The sequence below is a fragment of the Calypte anna genome, chromosome 15 (genome assembly GCF_003957555.1).
Source record: "Calypte anna isolate BGI_N300 chromosome 15, bCalAnn1_v1.p, whole genome shotgun sequence".
NCBI lineage: Eukaryota > Metazoa > Chordata > Aves > Apodiformes > Trochilidae > Calypte > Calypte anna.
In genome coordinates, this window is record NC_044261.1 from 3,508,966 (window position 1) to 3,526,443 (window position 17,478).

The following is a 17,478-nucleotide window of genomic DNA, read 5'->3' on the forward strand; positions in this document are numbered from 1 at the left end:
CTTTGAGCTTTCCACAAAAAAAAAAAAAAAAAAAAAAAAAAAAAAAAAAAAAAAAAAAAAAAAAAAAAAAATCTCAGCTTGGATGCCTCCTGCATCCAGGCACCTAAAGAGTATCACATAACCTTGGAAGATTGCATGCGGCTGTAAAAATAGAAGCAAACGCCAGCAACTTCTTCCAGCATTAATATGACAGAATAAAACCAGCATTGACTGGAGGCAGAGAGCAGGGCAGGTTTGGAGAAACCCAGAGCTCTGTTCGACTTGCAAACAACTGCCCCACTTGGTTCATTCTGCTGTGGCAACACCAAGGGGAAGAAACAACTTGAGACAGGGACTCACCCCAGAGGCGAGGAGCCTTTGGCACTCTTCTAAAATCCATCTCCACGTTGGGTATTGAGGTTTCTTAGATTTGTTTTTAAAGCACAGTTTTGCAACAACTGCAGATCTTGCTCACCTGGTGGCATCCTCCTTCTCAGGTTTCTGATAAAATGAGAACTGGGATTTTCTCTTGGAGACAAATGCTCTCGTTCTGTCCCAACCTCCCTTACAAACACACTCGCACCGATGGAAGCAGAACTCTCATAAATCAAACCAGGTCAGCGTGTCTCATTCCCTGGATGAAAAGCTCCTTTGTGCAGAAGCACGCAGGCCCCGAGCGATTTAGATGAGCCAGCTAACACTGCCAAAAGCTCGTCCTGCACCCTCCTTAATGTTTCTATTTCAAAGACTTTCCAAACTCCAGCTTTGTTCCTGGTGCTGCTCCGCTGAAGCCTGGCAAAGAGGGCAGATAAGGGAACTTCACTCTTTCACTGATACTTCGTGGATTTCCAGGCTTTCAAGCCAAACCTTAACATCTCCCCAGCAGGAATTTTCCCTTCTTATAGCCACCACTGGTAGAAAAGTATCAATGAGACAAGGTCACCTCACCAACTCGTGCTGCAAACACCTTCCTGGCTGTGGCCACCTTGCTGTAACCCCCAAAGAAGCAGCTCTGAAGAGCAGCCTTGCAATTGCTTGTCACACTCCAGCACCTAATAAGATTCATTTAAGCAGCTTGAGCTGACTAAAGCTGTTCCACTAAGGAGAGTTTTTTTCCGTTAACGGCTTAAACTGAAAATGCTCAACTGCCCAGGATGAGTGAGCAGAGAGAGGTGAGTGACAGTGCAGAAAGGAGAGGCTGGAGCTAAAGGAATTAACTTGCGTAAGCTCTGGTGCATCCGACAGAAAAAGCACACACCCCAACTGAGGCCTTGCTGATCCAAGAGGAGATTCAAGACTATAGGTCAAACATGAGGGAGGAGAGGGAAAAGTGGGGAAGGATAAAATGGAAAAAAATCAGGAGCAGAGTTTTCTTCTCACCCTCCAGGAGTGCCAACACCATTTAGGAATGGTGTGTGGGGACAGGCAGCCAGTGAATTCATGTCTCAGCAGCCTGCCTGGAGATCAGGAGAGCATTCCCATGGGTGTGAGGACCAAGGACCAGGCTTGCTGGGAAGCAGTAAGCCCACGCACAGGAGATGATGCTCATCCCCTGGTGATTTAACACCAAGGAAGGGCCAAGCTGAAGAGGGCTGGAAGCCACCTGTGCCTGCTCCATGCAGGGGGTCACCCACCCTTCCCTCTCCCCCACTGAGGCAGTTGTTGCATCCAACCAAAGGTGCTGTTTCTGGGAAGACAAATGAACTCCTGCATTCATAAGCAACAACCCAGAGCCCACAGCACCACCACAGCAAATGCCAGGAAGAGGTTGCCAAGAGAGAGAACAGCTGGAAGACCTGGATGGAGAAGCAAAAGTGGATCCCACAAAGAGAGGAACAACGAAATCCTGGACCGCAGGCACGCAAACGGTCTGATTTCTCTGCAACAGCCACACCAGAGCCCAGCACAGCTGCAGCACTGCCCCAGAGATGGGGACAAGCCAGGAAGCCCCAACCCTGCAAGGGGACAGGGAAGGAAAGCCTCGTGCCTTACCGCATGTGGCCGAGCAATCTGGACGGGGTAGGACATGGCATGGGGGGGGTAGCGCGGCTCAGCGCCACGCCAGCTCTGCGTCACGGGCTGCGTGGATCCAGACATGGTGACAGGGCAGGAACTGCTTCCCAATCAGCAACAAAGGATTAGGAGAGCAGAGAGCTCCTCTTCATAGTGTGTGAGCCTTCGACGTCAGGCAGCAACTGAAAGCAAAGAGGAGAGCAACAGTTTAAAAACTCAGCCAACAGGGTCCTGAGACACAACAAACACCAAGCCCTGGGACCTGACTGACCCCACAGGTCTCTGTGTTCTGCTGGACAAACACCACTGGCATGTTTTGGCTTTGCAGCTCTCCTATCACAGGGAAGCAGCCCAAATATAAAATCATCCCAAATCCATCCCACCTGTTCCCCCTGGGAAGCCTTCCTCCAGCACCAGTGGAAAGAAGCCCTGCAAACCACCAGTGATTTATTCAGGCCTGTGGATCTATGCCTGAAGTTTTGGCACTGCAACACCAGGTCCCAAGGCACAACGCTCCTCCTAAGCCCATCCATGCTTTCACACTTTTCTTTCAGCTCTCTTTTTTCCAAGATGTGGCCTCCTGATCCATGCCAGGAGGGATACCAGGCACTGACCCTCTCCATCCACAGGGTCACACTAAAACATGGGGTTAAAGCACATCACATACCACCAGTGCCACATAAATATTAAATCAGCCTGTCTGATCAGGACCAAGGGCCAGAGAGGATACAATGATCCTGTAGGTATGTTCACAAACACCTCTGACTCCCACATCCTGTAATTCCATTTGCAGCTGTAACAAAGACAGGAAAACCAACAAAGTGGAAGATTTACAAGTTTCTGATTTCTATAGATGCTTCACCTAGTTTCTTTGAAAAGGATTTTCAACCTTTATTGTCTGGATTTCAATTAAAAATTATCAAGCATCTAAATGCTGTGGCTCACTGGTGCCAGTATAAAAGTAATTAAGCTTTCCCCTCTTATGAATGGTTAATAAATTCCCACCACTGCCTGGGCTCAGAGGACACCTCCAGGACCAGCCTTAGGCATGAAAGCTCCTTCTTCCTGACACCTCCTCCCCAGGATCCCTTTTTCATCCCACAACACTCAGCACAGTTACACTCCTCCTCCTCATATTATGTTACACATTATTTATGTGTAATGTATACAGGTTACATACAGGTTTGTGCAAGGTTTTCTACAACACCAAATCTTTTCAGCAGCCTATAGGGAGAAGCAGAAAAAGCTTCCAGCCCCAAGAGTTCCCTGGCAGACTCTCTCCATGCTCTGGTCTCTGCCACATGGGGAGCACAGCCAGCCTGAGCCAACACAATTTCAACTGAAACAGCAGTTGGCGTGTACAAAACCCAAGAAGGGGGTGGGAGAGGAAAAAAAAAAAAAAAAAAAGAAAGAGGAAGTATTTCTTTTTCTGCTTTTTTCCCCCCCCTCCTGTGAGACCACAGATCAGCCCATGCTGATAAACCACTTGCTATCTCCTACAGGCAGGCACAGGACTGCCTTGCTGGTTTGCCAGCATCCATGCACTGTGCACCAGCCAGAAATAAAATCAAACCAAGGCAACGGTCTCCAGCAGGCTGGGCATGGCAAGCAGGGCACCCACAGCAGGAGGAAAGCAGCCTGAGGAGGCCCAATTAACAAAAGGTTCACGTTTTTAAAAAAAAATCCTAGTATTTTTCAGCAAATTCCCATTCAGGCCTGAGGATGACAGCGACACAGAGACAGCTCCACGCTCCTGCCAAGGGTCAGCTGAGCCTCTCTGGCAAATGGGATTTTTCCAAGTTACACACAGGACACCACACAGCAAGGTTTGGCTCTCAAGGCAGGGAGAAGAGGGACAACCAAGTCCTCTCCTGCTTTTGGCTCAATCCCTGCAAGGCTGCTGGGACTCCCAGCACCCACACATCCCCACCAATCCCAGCATCTACACACCCCCAGCCCTGGGAAGCACAGGGGATCCAGGAACAGCCTGACCCTCATACAAGCTGGGGACAACCTCCCCAGGCAGAAGCTCTGTGCAATCCACGCAGGGCAGGAAAGCCCCTGAACACACAGGGGAATTCAGAAGCACCAAAGGGCTCTCAAGGGCACCAAATGCTGGTTGGGATCTGCAGAAGTTTAAGGTACTTTCCTAATAACAGATTTAAATTTGGACATCTTGGCTTGCAGTCACCTAAGAGTTAATTAGCACATGTTAAAGTATATATATATATATTACACAAGTATATACACAGACTTCAAGCTGGAGAGGGGCTCAAAGACCTTGGCAGCTTTCAGCAAGCCAACTGTTTCCCTGGAAGCTCAGCAGGTGGACCAGCCCATGCCATGGAAGCTGTCTGCAGGAAAAGAAACTAGATGATTTTCCTTTTTTTAAACCCTTCAAAATCAAAAGCTCACCTTTAAAGCTCAGCACCACATGCAAAGCCATGTGGCATCAAGCTCCAAGAGAGTTCAAAAGCTTTTTGCTTTTTTTTTTTTTGCTTCTGTCTGCACAATCAGAAATAAATAAGTTAAAAAAAAAAAGAACTAACTCTCCAATAGAGTGATACACACACACTGGAGGAAATTACAGGGGCCAGGCAGGAACAAACTGGGAGTACATCACCTCACTGGAGATGTAACTGGTGCTGGTTCATGGGTGGGTGCAGCTGGGACACTGCTTGGTCAGGTATCCCCAGCAAAAGATACTGGGGTGCCTCCTAATCACCTCTTGATCTTAATGATCATTGAGAAGCACAAACAATAGAAACAGATTAATGGAAACAAAAGAGAAATCGTGCATAAAAAAAAAAAAAAAGAGAAATCTTTGAATCTTTAAGATTGAATTGTTTGGTTCCTACTTTTCTCAACTGATTTTGATGAGGAACAGACATTGTCTCACAGGAAAAGTATTTCCCCTCCCTGGTTGGAGTCTCCATCAGAACCTCTTTTATCCACAGACCTGCATTAGCCATTACAGCTCTAGGTACCAGGAGATTTACAGCCTCTGATTAAGAACAGGAGATACCCAGAGGTTCCAGGCAAACCCAGAGCAACAAAGACCTGCAGAGGAGGCTCCAGTCAAGGCTCCTGCATTCATTTATTTCCACCTGTTTGGGAGACCCCCAGGACTGTGCCCCACTGCTGAAGCCTCCAAATAAATCCCTCCTTCTTCCCTCTGCCAACTCCATGCAGCAAACCAACACCACTCTGCACCTCTGTTTCTCCTCTTCATGTGCAATTCACTGTCTAAAATCATTTCCCCATCACCTATTCACCCTAATTTACACCATGAAAGCACTCTGCAAGCCACTGCAAGTTAGCACAGCCCATGCTAACAGTGTGCAACACCTGCCCAAGCAGATGTGTCTCCAGCCCAGAAGAGGGGCACAGACAGACAAGCTGACAACACCCCAGTCATCTACAGGTTCTGTGCCAGTCCTTCAGCCCAGCTCCTGAGCACAGCAAAAAAATTCATTGATACAGCCAGGACCAGGCAAAAATTCTGCAAAAATTAACAAAAAAAATTGCTTAACACACTTTTTGCTCTTCAAAGTTAGAGCTAAGCATTCCAATCATCTCCATGCTCCTCAAGGAGAGCAGGGTTCCCAGGTGCTGCCCCTGGCTTGCTGCTGGCACAATAGAAACGTGGGTGAGTTGCTGTAATTACCCCATGCCTTGGTTCACCTGTCTGAAAGGTGAGAACAACAAGACACTCCCTGCTCACAGAAAATACCAGCTGACCCATCCTTGTAAAGGCCTGAAAGATCCCAGTGAAAACACACTGGCCAAGTTCAAAGCAAGGGCATGCTGAAATAACAGAATATTCTGTTTCTGCAGTCCACAGTAATGTTACCCAACTTGTGGTCACCCAGAGCATGGATGGTCTACAGGAGACGTTAGGATGTAGCCCACAAAATGACTGCAGGAGACCTCATAAAAAGCCAATGACTATTACCACCACACTATGCAGACAAGGCAAATAAGCCAAATGCAGCAGCACTCACCAGGGCCCATTGAACTGAAGAATATTGACAACAAAGCTAATGCTTAATTACTTTAAGTGATGCAAGTTTTGGGGGAAAAAAACCCAAGTCATCATGACTCAAATGCTGAATACGCGACAATTTTGCTCCTCCAACAAGAAAGAGAGACATATTCACCAGTCACCTCACGTATTTTGAAATAAAAATTAAAGAGACATTTGTTTATAATGCTTAATTAATACCAAGCTGTAACATTCACCTACAAGAGGCCAACCATCCCATCACACCTCCAAAACCCCAGGGCAGGCTTGTGTGTGCGGCACAGCAGAAAAGCACATGGCCTGTTGGCAGCCATCCCACAGCACTGACACCCCACGCAGCTCTAGATCAAAAGCAGACCTAAAAAGCAGTTTAGAGATTTACCCACACTTGCTTTAAAGGCCCTGGTGGAAGGAAAAATAATTAAGATGTGACAAAAAGGGGCAGAGAGACGTTTCCTAAGCAGCTCACCACAATGTAATGATCACGGATTTGTCTAATCAATATGTGCATGAAATTTTCTTGGAAGACAGTTGACATTATGCACAAATATTTGTACGTACTGTATCTATTAAGTCCTTTCAATAGGCAAGCAGGCCGTCTGCCATAAATTTAAGGCTTCATTCAGAATAACAAAGACGACAATGTCAGTGTCTGCAGCTTGGGAATCCACAGTAGCGTTCAACCACAGCAGGGTACAGAGGTTTTAAATTAAAATAGCAGCACAGGGTCAACAGGAAAGATCAGGCACATCCTGAGTTCAGTAGCATGGGGGAGAGGTTATTTCAACCCCAGAGGTCAAGGCTTGTACCTGTGTGAGATCTTCAAGCATTTTTCTTGCTTTGGAAGACTATAAAAGCAAAGCTGGGCTCGCAGGGTCCCACAGATCATGGACAGACCCCGGGGTCCCTCACAGCAGTACCTGAAACAGCTTTTGCCCCGTTCCCCAGCTCTCCAAGGTCCCTGGTTGCAGCAGGCCTCCTCTCTCTCTCCTCTTTTTGGCCAGACGACTTTTGAACTAGATAATTTCCCAGCCTGACTGATGGTGCGGATGCACAAGCAATTACAGCAGCAGATCTGGGGAAAGAAGGAGCATTGCAGCACCACAACAGAGCTGCCCAAGGCAGGATGTTACCCTTGTGAGAAAGTACAGCCAGTCCCTAAGGCCATGGAGGGGGATGGCAGAAGCTCAGGAGCTGAAGTCTCTTGTCCTGGTTTGCTGTCTCCTTGCTGGGAACCTCCAGGCTGCATCAGCTCTCCTCATCACGGCGCAGCTTCACACAGAACAGGTTCTGATCTGTGATGAAAGGTGACTTCTCTGCCCTGCTCCTATCACCACCCAAAGCAGCAAAGCAGGATTTGCAACTTGTGTTTCTCCTTTTCAAGCTTTCCAAGCTATTTTGGGCACGGGACCCATGTTTAGCTCTGCCCCAAGATAACCTTTGCCAGCGTTTGTGCAGGGATCTTGGCACTGCTGCTGCGCGGGGCAAGGTCAGAGGGTTGGATTTTGCCAGCCCCATTCCCACTTGTGTTTCAAAAAGCAGATCTGCCAGACAGGCTCCTCTCAGCAGCAACACGACACCAGAATGATGCTTCTGGCAGAGAAAGTCCATGCTGTGTGCTGCAAATCCTGCCACTATCAGCCCTCATTCAGACCGCAACCCTCGGTAGCATCATCTCTGCTTGGGAGCAGAGGAAACATCTGCCCTACCCTTGGCAGGTGAGCACCTGTGATGGATTTCACATGGATTTTGTCCCTCACAGCCTTTGGCAAAGTGACCCTGTGACAGCTCCCAGAGGGCCACGCATGTCCTTAAATGAACAAGACTGATCCACCTCTCTTTGCAGGAGTGCTTGGCTGGCACTGCAGGGACATCACCTGACTAAAACACAGAGCCACACACCAAGTGCCAGCCTGGCCACAATTCCAGCATCAGCATGGCTGGCCTGAGACTTTGCTTTTAACATCCTGCCACATGCCTCCCTCCCTTCAGTTTCCCTTTGCTGGATTTCCCCCTAGTAATCAATTAATTAAAAAAAAAAACCACCACCAAAAACCAACCTTAAGCATCTCCTGGGTTTTGCAGTTGAGACAGCGAGTTCATCAGCAGGGAGGTGATGGCAGAGCTGCTCCTGTTACACAACAGCATCACTGCTCCTGTGCCAGGGCTGCCCGGGGCCCTGCAAACCCATTCCCATTCCCATTCTCATGCTGTTCCATTGGGAAGAGGCGGGGGGGGAGCTGGCACGCACAGGGCCACACGCAACCCACAGCTACTGACTGGCAGCTGCAGGCTAAATGCCCAAAAGGGCCCTTCAAATAATTAAAGATACTGACAAGGAACAGCAAAAAAGAAACCCACACTTAAAAAAAAAAAAAAAAAAAAAAAGGAGGGGAGCTGGGATTTGGATCTATGCACAGGCCATTCATGAAACAAAGGAGTTATTTTAAGTCTAGGCTGGAAATAGAAAACAAATTAGACCATGCAAGGCCTTTGTTGAAGATGATCTGCAAAGACAAATGAAAATGCCTGGAGAGGAAATAAAAAAAAAAAAAAAAAAAGCAAACACAAAACCACCCGGGCACTGGGACTGCAAAGGGAAACAGGGCAGAGGACTAGAGGAGGAGAGGAAAGGAAAGAAGTGATGGTTGAATGCCAGAGCACAGAGAAGGCAGCCAAAAAGATAAGAAAACTTACATGGGGCAGTAAAAACAAAGCAGCAGAATTAACTAATAAGAGTCCAGGGATGAAAAAAAAAAAATGCTAAAAATGCCCTTTTTTTCTGATGGAGGCCCAGCTCAAAGCTCCAGATAGAGAACTGCAGAAGCTGAACTGAAACAAAATGCTTTTGCCAGGATAAAACCAAACTCTCCTCCTGTCCTATCAATCCCCCACCAGGCAGCCCACGATGGTGCAATGCTCACCCTGTCCTGACACATCCACTCAGGATCCTGGAGAATTTTAAGGATGGGTTGGGTGCATACAGCCTATTATTGCAGGACTCTCCTCTACAGCTCCCAGAAACCAGAGGAGTTTTTTCACAGCTTCAAAATCTGCTTTTTCTGGGACACTGGCAGGGAAGGGCAGAGCTCAGGACTCCACCTGAGACACTGCTGAGCTCCTCACCAGCACAGCCCCCAGCACCCTCTGCCAGCAGCTGGAATCAGCCTGGATCCAGGGTCCTCCATTATCCAGGGAGTAAATTTATTTTAAGGGAGGTGCAGACTGAAGCATCTGCTCCCATCCACTATTCCCTCCCACACACACACACTATATAAGATCTCCACTTCAGCTCCCCCCACCCCCTTACATGAAAGAAGGGCTTAAATATTGAACTGTTAGGCAGTGCTAACCTCAGTTGCATAAAAAAGGCACAAACCAACTTTAAACCAAGGGGGTAAAAAACCCAAAAAACAACCACAATTCTTTGCCAATGTGCAGTAACAATACAGCAGGACTGTGTCAGCCACCCTCCCCAGTACATTAAGCAGCACATTAACAGCCCTGGCTGTAACAACACATTATCACTGCACCCATTTGCAGCTCCCAGGAGCTAACCCAAACCCCAGACTCCCAAGATAAACAAGGCTTTTAAAATGCGAGGGAGATTACAACCCACCTGTGAGATTTATTTATATATTTTGCACAGAGCATGCTGCTCATTTGATTTTCAAACCTTTCCTTTCACATTGCTGCAGAGACAGAGCCTCTGATGTCTTGGGCACGTTCCTGAAAGCTCAGGGAGTCATCTCCTCAAGATCCTTTTGTTGAACAAATTACTCAGCTCAGGAGTGACATTTTCGATTATTTACATCCTGAATAAAGAAGGGAAATTCATTTTCTGGAGTTCCTCAGATAAGTTCTTTGAGGCACATTGTACTGCTAAACATTTTCTCCTTCCACACGTTCGCAATTTCAAAGACAACAAAACATCTTCGCTTTCTAAATTATTCCTTTTTTTTTTTTTTTCTCCATGATCCTCTAATGATTCAGGAGTTGAAATTTCAAAAAGATCTTTGAAGAGCACTGACTGCCAGCATAAAAGCTGAACTATTGTGACAAACTGCACAGTTTAATGCCTCCATAGGAAGACATGTGCAAAGGAACAACATTACCCTAGGGAACAAAAACAGAGCTTGCAAATAAATTAAATGACCTGTAAACTAAGGTACTCAGAAATATTTGAGATGCTATGCAGCTGTGCCATAAAATATCACTAAAGAAGGGAGTCATTGGGGAGTGGAGCTGTTTTAAACTAACCCATTTTACTCTGGATTTGCAATGCAGCTGCACCTTGCAGGCAGGACAAGAACTTAAGTAACACTGACTCGATTGCTTGTGATCATCTGTCAAATACCAGCTCTGAACCCTCCACCAGACCTTTCTCCTAACATTCCCCAGGTAATTAGTAGCAGATAGAGTCAATTTTCAGCCCAGGTTAATAACCAAATTTCAGCCATTTGTTCCTGAACATTGCTGCTGCTTTCATTTCTCCCCAGGAAAACTGATGAGAAGTTCAAGCTCACTGGTTGCCCAGCAAAGGACCTGCTCATTAGTTTGCAGCAGATCAGCTGGAGAGACAGGTCTAAGCAGTAGGAGATATTAATTGGGTATGTTCAGCTTTCCTTGTCTAGGTAATTAATAGCTCCTAGACAGAAAGTCAAAGCCTCCAGCAAGGCACCAAAAAAAATCTCAACATTTGCATCCCCCATGTAACAACTCACAGAACGCTGGACAATTGGCAGTGAGGGAAGGGGGGCAGAAAAACCTCATCTCCACCTCCTCCATCCGCTTCTCAAATCCCCAGGTCCACAAACCAGCAGCCCATTTCAACAGGAGCTCTGGCACAGGGCTCCATCCCTTCCGAGTCCACAGGGGAGCCTTACCCTAAAAAAAAAAGTCATGCACAGCTCCAGCTCCCTCCAACCTCACTCACAGGCAAATGGCACTTTGCAGGAGCCAAGATTTGGGTTATGTTTCCACAGACAGGCTTACAAAGCAGATGGATCCCTGATGTGTTTAATAACTGAACCCTCACAAGTGGGTAAATGGGATTTCAGTGCTTCCCAGCCAAGCTCGGTCCCGATGACAACAAAGCCATCAGTCAGTCCCCAGCAGATCAGGAGAACTGGCTCTCCTCAGGACAGTTCTCAAACAGCAACCTGGTTGTACCCTTTGTAATTTGCTTCTCCTGGGCTTGGAACAACAAGGGTTGTTTACAGGCTCCTGGGAGTTTGAGGGAGTCCCTGAAGGGTGACTGAAATTCACACTACACAGATGAGATCTCAAAGGGTCTGCTCTTCCACAGGGAAGCAATGAGCCCCAGCAAGGCAGGGGCAGCAGCTCTGGTCTCCCTACCCTGTTGTAGCAGAGGGAGGGAGAGTTTTGCCTCATTTCCTAGCAAAATGCCCAAATCCTGGGCTATCAGTCTGCCCCGGTTTGCAATTGCTTAATTCAAAGCTATCCAGGTACAAGCAGGTATCTCCTGTCACCCTGCACCTACCTGTCCTGAGGCTGAGGTTTCAGATGGTTCATCACCTTCCAACTTTTCAGCCACATAGCAGAACCAAGGAAAAACCACGAGGGAAATGTCTGATGCAAAGCAACCCTCATCAGCAGGGAAGCACCTCTCATGGGCAAGCAGAAGCTTTAACAGAGGGATTTAATTTGGACAAAACTGGTCTGGAAAAAAACACCAGGGATGCTGGCAGGAGGAACAGCAGAGTCCCAAGCTCAATCACTGCTTTTGTGGAGCTGTAGAAACAAATCTCAGCATAATAATTTTCCAAAGTGCATATGGGGGGAAGGTACTTAAGGATGTTACCCAGAACCTTCATGCATTGAGCTTATAACCTTGATGAAGGCCTCAGATTTAAATTAAAATGAATCCAGGTTACCCACAGGAAGAAAAGACTTGGCATCTGAGGCTGCCTCTGCAAAGGGAATGAGTTTCCCTTGGTATCAAGTTGACACAGGACAGCTTACACAGGGATAACTAAGAGGATTAACATCCCCAAATCTCTATCACCTCTGCCTGGGCAGCTGAGCTGCTCATGAAACAACTGCAATTAGCAGCCCTGGTACTTTAATGGGAGCAGCTAATGATGGTGGATCTCACTTCAAATAGCTGTGGTCCCATGAGGACTCTATCAAGACAGAGCCACAGCCAAGAATGTGATCAAACCATCTTCCCCTGCTCCTCACCTCCCACCCAACCTCTGCCACAGGGCACAGGGTGTCAATAAGTGGTTCCACAGGTACAAACATGATGCCATTTGGATGCTGTGACTCTGTTTTCTCCTTTAGGAGAGAGCACGAGCCCCTGCCAAGCACAGCCTGTCCAGAAAGGGACTGGAAAAGACACTTTTCCCAGGGAGAAGATAGCACAGAAGCAAAGAGTTCAGGGGAGAAAATAAATAAAAATGAAGCCCAGTGCTTTTTAAATAGCCAAGAGGCAGTAACAGTACTCCAGGTGTAAAGCAGTTGCAGTAGGGATTACTCCTCCGTGCAGCTGGTTAGTGTGTGTGTTCCAGGGATTTGGTTGGAATGGGAAATTCCTTATTTGTTCATTTTCTGAGCTGCAGTTCCAGAAGGATTCACACCAGTGGGCACTGATTACAGCTCCATAAGCACAAACATGACACTTCAAACTGGAAACACAGCAAGTTCCTGTATTTCCCTTGAAAATTCTCTAGTAGATTAAGGGATGAAGATGCTTTTGGACACATTAATTTGACCCCTTGCATCAATATCCATTCTGTGGAGATAAATACAAGAGCACAATGTACTTTTGGAAACTCATGAGGAATGTTTAAGCAAGGAAATCATGAGAAAAGGGGTAAGTCCCATTTTTAAGTCTCACTATTACCACTCCCTCCCCCCGGCCCAGTAAAGCTCTGGTGCATACTTTACCCATGAAATTCAGTCTGCTTGAACAAAAAAAAAACATTTGACCACAATTTCAACTGATGCAAGAACTGCTTGCCCTGCAGAAGGAGCAGTCATCCTCCCAGCAGGTGGGAAATCATGGGTTTCCTATGAAATCACTGCCAGGCTCTCCCAGCAGCTCCCAGAGATGATCCTGGCAGGCAGGATAGGGAGCTACTTGGTCCTCCTCCTCCCACAGCTCTGGTTTAAGGGGTGTGGAATGGTTTAATTATGCCCCTCAAGGCAGGAAGAAGTCACTTGTCTTTAAATGCTCAGGCTTTTATTGAGTTAACATGTTTTAACAAGGTCAAAGCTTGAATGGTAAACCCTTACCCAAAGGGGAATTTGCTGCTTGCCCCCTCACAATACATCAGTGTCCACCATTCTGAGCTCTGGGTTAAAGTTATCAACTTTCTAGACAAAGAAAAATGAAGGAAAAAAAAAACTTAAGCAGAAGAGTAAATTAAAGCTTCACTTTCTTTCCCCTAGAGAAGCACCTGGCCCTTAAACACAGCACCCACACACATCCCTGGGGAGGGGCAGGAGGGAAAGCAGCAGGGCAGGGAGGTACCTTTGTCTGCCACCACCTCCCCCCCAGCACAGGGGTCAGCTCTGGGAAACCTCCCTAGTTCAAACCCCTGCAATCTCAGCAGTGAAAACAGCTGCAGAACATCTGGCTGGGAACCAAACAAGGGAGCAGAGACCACCAGAGACAACCCCTTCTCCCCACATCTCCTGCAGCATGCCTGGTTACCAATTAGTACAAAATCTCCAGAAACAAACCAATAAATATTGCAGACAGATGCTAGAGGTAAACAAAGGAATGCTAGAAAATGAAATATAAATTGCAACCTTCTCCAGAATCACCTCCCAGCTCCCCCAGCCCCCATCCTGAGCTCAAAAAAAGGCTTCCCAGTTTTGTTTTTACATCTGTCACCAACAGGACAAACCCATTCCCACATCCTCTGAGTCCCCATGTGCTCATTTACATCATCAGCCTTGCCACAACATTACTGAGCCTCACAAGCTCAGACTCCCACAGAAAAAGCACAGCTTTACTCTTCAAACACACACCATCCATCAGGAGCATTTAACCACGCTCAGCAGAAAGTCACTTGCTAGGCAGCAGCCCAGAAGGGACAGATGAAGGTAGCACATCAAACCAACCACTCTGCCTTGCCAAATTTCAACATCCTCCAGCCCAGTAAGAACAGCATCATGGTTTTCACCCCTAAGCTGCACTGGAGAGGTTTAACTCATTCTCAGCATCCCTCAGCAGTAGTCACCCTCCTGAGCAGAAGTGGCATCAATCAGACATAAGAGAGTTTTTTATTTTTCCATGCAGGATGTTTGTACTGGTTTGACTGAATCTGCTTTTAAATCAGGTCTGCTTAAACTGGAGCAGGTTTCCTGCTGCCATTCAGATATCCCATTACACAGCTCATCCCAGCAGCCAGCTCTGCACAGCTCCAGCACATGGAAAGTTGAGCAGTTCATGGAAAAAATGCTTCAATGCACAGACAAAGAAGGCAGATTGAAAAAATAAAATAATAAGGTCTCCTTTAAACTTATGTGCTGAAGTTACCTTCAGATTTTGGTTCTTGGTTCAATAAAGGTAAAGCCAGGTTGGATGGATCTCTGGGGAACTTGATCTTATGGGAAGTGTCCTTGCCCATGGCAGGGGGTTGGAACCAGATGATCTTTAAAGTCCCCTCCAACCCAAACCATTCTGTGATCCTGTGAAGCCCTGAGATGACACCACACTTCTTGCCTTAAAACACACCAGGAATAATCTGTAACAAGGTGCTTAAAGCTTCAACACATGTAAGGTCTGTGACATAAAATACACTGTAGATATGCAATGCCTGGGAAGTTGGCAGAATTTATTAGCCAGATGCTAATGGAGCTACAATTATTCAGGTCACATTTTAAAAGTTACAAATAGTTTATAAAGGCTTAATCAATCATTAAATAGGTATCTTAATAAATGGCTAAAATCAATCACTAGAAGCCATAACTCTACCTAAGCTACCAGACTTGACAATAATCTGCAATCTCTCCAGCTGAGGTTCTCCTATCTACCTAGGAGACATTTTACAGACCCACCATTTCTTAGCCATCTGAGCATAGATTTAATGTAAATATAGGCCATATATGGTCACACTTCCTGCAGATGATGTTAAAAATACAGATGAAACATTGCAGAGCACTAAAAAGCGATCCTTTGGGATGGAACTGAAGAATATTTAATAAAGTCAAAAGCTGCAGGCTAATTTCCCCTGAGAGTTTCCATTTAGAGCCTGTCACAGTGAGAATCCATCACAGACAGCACCGATTCACCCACACCTGAGAAAAAAAAAAAACAAAAACCAACTCTCTTCTCCCCTCCCCACTGCCAGCCACTGGGATATCACCTTGGTAAATGAAGAAAGCATCTCTGCCCAAGTGCTGCCCACAGTGGGACAGTCCCCAGCTGCCACCAGCATGGCTACAGGACCTTGTTCCCTCACTCAAACCAGGCTGCAAAACCTGAGCAGGAGGAGTGATTTCCAGGGGACTGAGAAGAACCCATTGCAGGAAGAGTTGTGAGAGGAGAGGGCATGGGCATCCCTCTGCTTGGATGCTTGCTCAGCTTGGAGGAAGCTTCTCAGCAGCCTGATGTTTTATCCAGCACCACTCAGCCCAGCTTGCAACAGTCAGGACTTCAGGAATTGCATGTTCCAGGTCTGACCCATGATGAGAAAGCCCAGAATTTGCTCCATGAACCCTGAAGCTTAGGAGCAGCAATTCTCATCCTTGTCCTTGGTTGCACACACAAGCAGCTTATGCTTTCCCCTCCACAGGGAGACTTCTGAAAGCAGACAAGGTGACAGAATGAGTCTCACATCTTTAGATGTGGCTCTTAACTCTTGAGATATTTGATGTAGCATTTCTCAGGGAACTGTGCTGAAGCAATCAAGTGCCCTCCCACCATCCTCCCCAGCAAGGAGAGACCAGATGTCTCACCTGAGCTCAACCTGCTCTGTGTCTGGGATGCATGGCAGGAGAAAGGGCCAACTGAGCAAAAAGGGAAAATCTCTTACACTCCCAACAAAGCAAGGTCCATGCCAAGAAATCCATTGCCAGTTGCTCACCTGCTTTACTGAGAGAAGATAAAAACATCAAGTGCAGAGGCACACAGCTGGAGCAGATGGGTTGAATTCTTCACAGCTCACAAGAGCAGCTCTTCCCCTGCTCCCCCACCTGCCCTCTCCACTGCATCCCATGGTGGGAGTGGGATGCCAAGGAATGGAGCTGAGCCTTTCTCAGTGCCAGACCCATCCCAACAAGCTCCCACCCCAGCCTTTCTCCTAAACCTCCCCAGGGTGTGTTGTGATCAAGCTCTCTGCTTGCTCCTCCCTGTCATTCATGTCAGGGAACCCTCCTAAACACATTTCTTAGCACTCCCAAAAAACAACCCAAGGCTGAAGCAGATGCAGGGAAGTCTGTTCAATGGGAGGACTGACACATTCAAATAACCCAAAGCTGGGTACAGCTTTGCTAGCAAGGGCTGTTCAGATCTCAAAGCAAAGCTTCAACAATTTAAAAGTCTGAATCACACCCCTGCACGTGAAGGGGAGAAGGAAATGGCAGCCAGTCTGTTGGTTTAAAAAAAGATGATTTCAGGTCACTGTCCCTTATGCAACGAGAGCTACTCAGCTAAGATAAGATCTGCCACTAAGCAGGATTACAAATTTATCTTCCCTCAGTAGTGTGATCTTCCCCTAATAACCATATCACAGAAAATAATATAGAAACTATTTTAAGAATTGCACTTTGAGTCCCTAGCAAGGCACGAAATGCTCACACAAAAGGCAAAAATGTTTTAATTGTAAGGGTGACACTGATGCAGAAAAAACCCTGCAACCCTGGTGTCAACAGCAGCATGGGAGAACCCAGGCAGTGCCAAGATGCTGCAAACCAAACCAGTGAGATTTGGTTCAGAAAGAAGATGAGGAGCATCATCAGCTAATTCACTCCAAGAAGCCAGGGTTTGACATGCTCTGATTCTGACAGTACTTTTCTGTACCTGTAACATAGACCTGGGCAGCACCTTCCTGACCCAGGGCTGTGAAAATCAACATAGATAACACTGTAAGACATCCAATCCCTTCAGAGAATTAATGGTAGTTATTTTCTCACTCCCAGCCCTAATCACACACTCCCTTGGGCAAAAGCTGCCTTTGCTTGGCACAGAGCAGAGTCAGCCCAGGGAGCAGAAAACTCCCTGACACCTCTTGGTATAGGTACAAAACCATAACCCAACATTAAACCTGCAAATAAACTTCCAGAGACCACACCTGAAACCTATAAACTTCTATACCTAGACTCAAAACTAGTGGTTTTGAGGCCAGATCAGGTGTATTTTCCCAAATTCCCAGAAATTAAAACCTGTGTTTGCAAGTAGAACCACTTAGGGCTGCAGACTTCCCAGTTTCCCATCCTCATTTGCACAAAGGCTTCAAACTCATCCCACTAATCACTGCACCAGGCAA

At 46.8% G+C, this 17,478-nt stretch overlaps 1 protein-coding gene across 17 annotated transcripts in view; it reads right to left on the reverse strand.

Moving 5' to 3' along the window:
• NCOR2 (nuclear receptor corepressor 2) overlaps positions 1 to 17,478 on the reverse strand; it is a 226,165-nt gene that overhangs the window by 152,606 nt on the left and 56,081 nt on the right. For all 17 annotated transcript variants that reach the window (XM_030460408.1, XM_030460405.1, XM_030460397.1 and 14 more), the window contains exon 2: positions 1,972 to 2,174. In XM_030460408.1, the coding sequence (XP_030316268.1) occupies positions 1,972 to 2,076 (105 nt within the window). In that variant the 5' untranslated portion in view covers positions 2,077 to 2,174. The remainder of the gene's footprint in view (positions 1 to 1,971; positions 2,175 to 17,478) is intronic.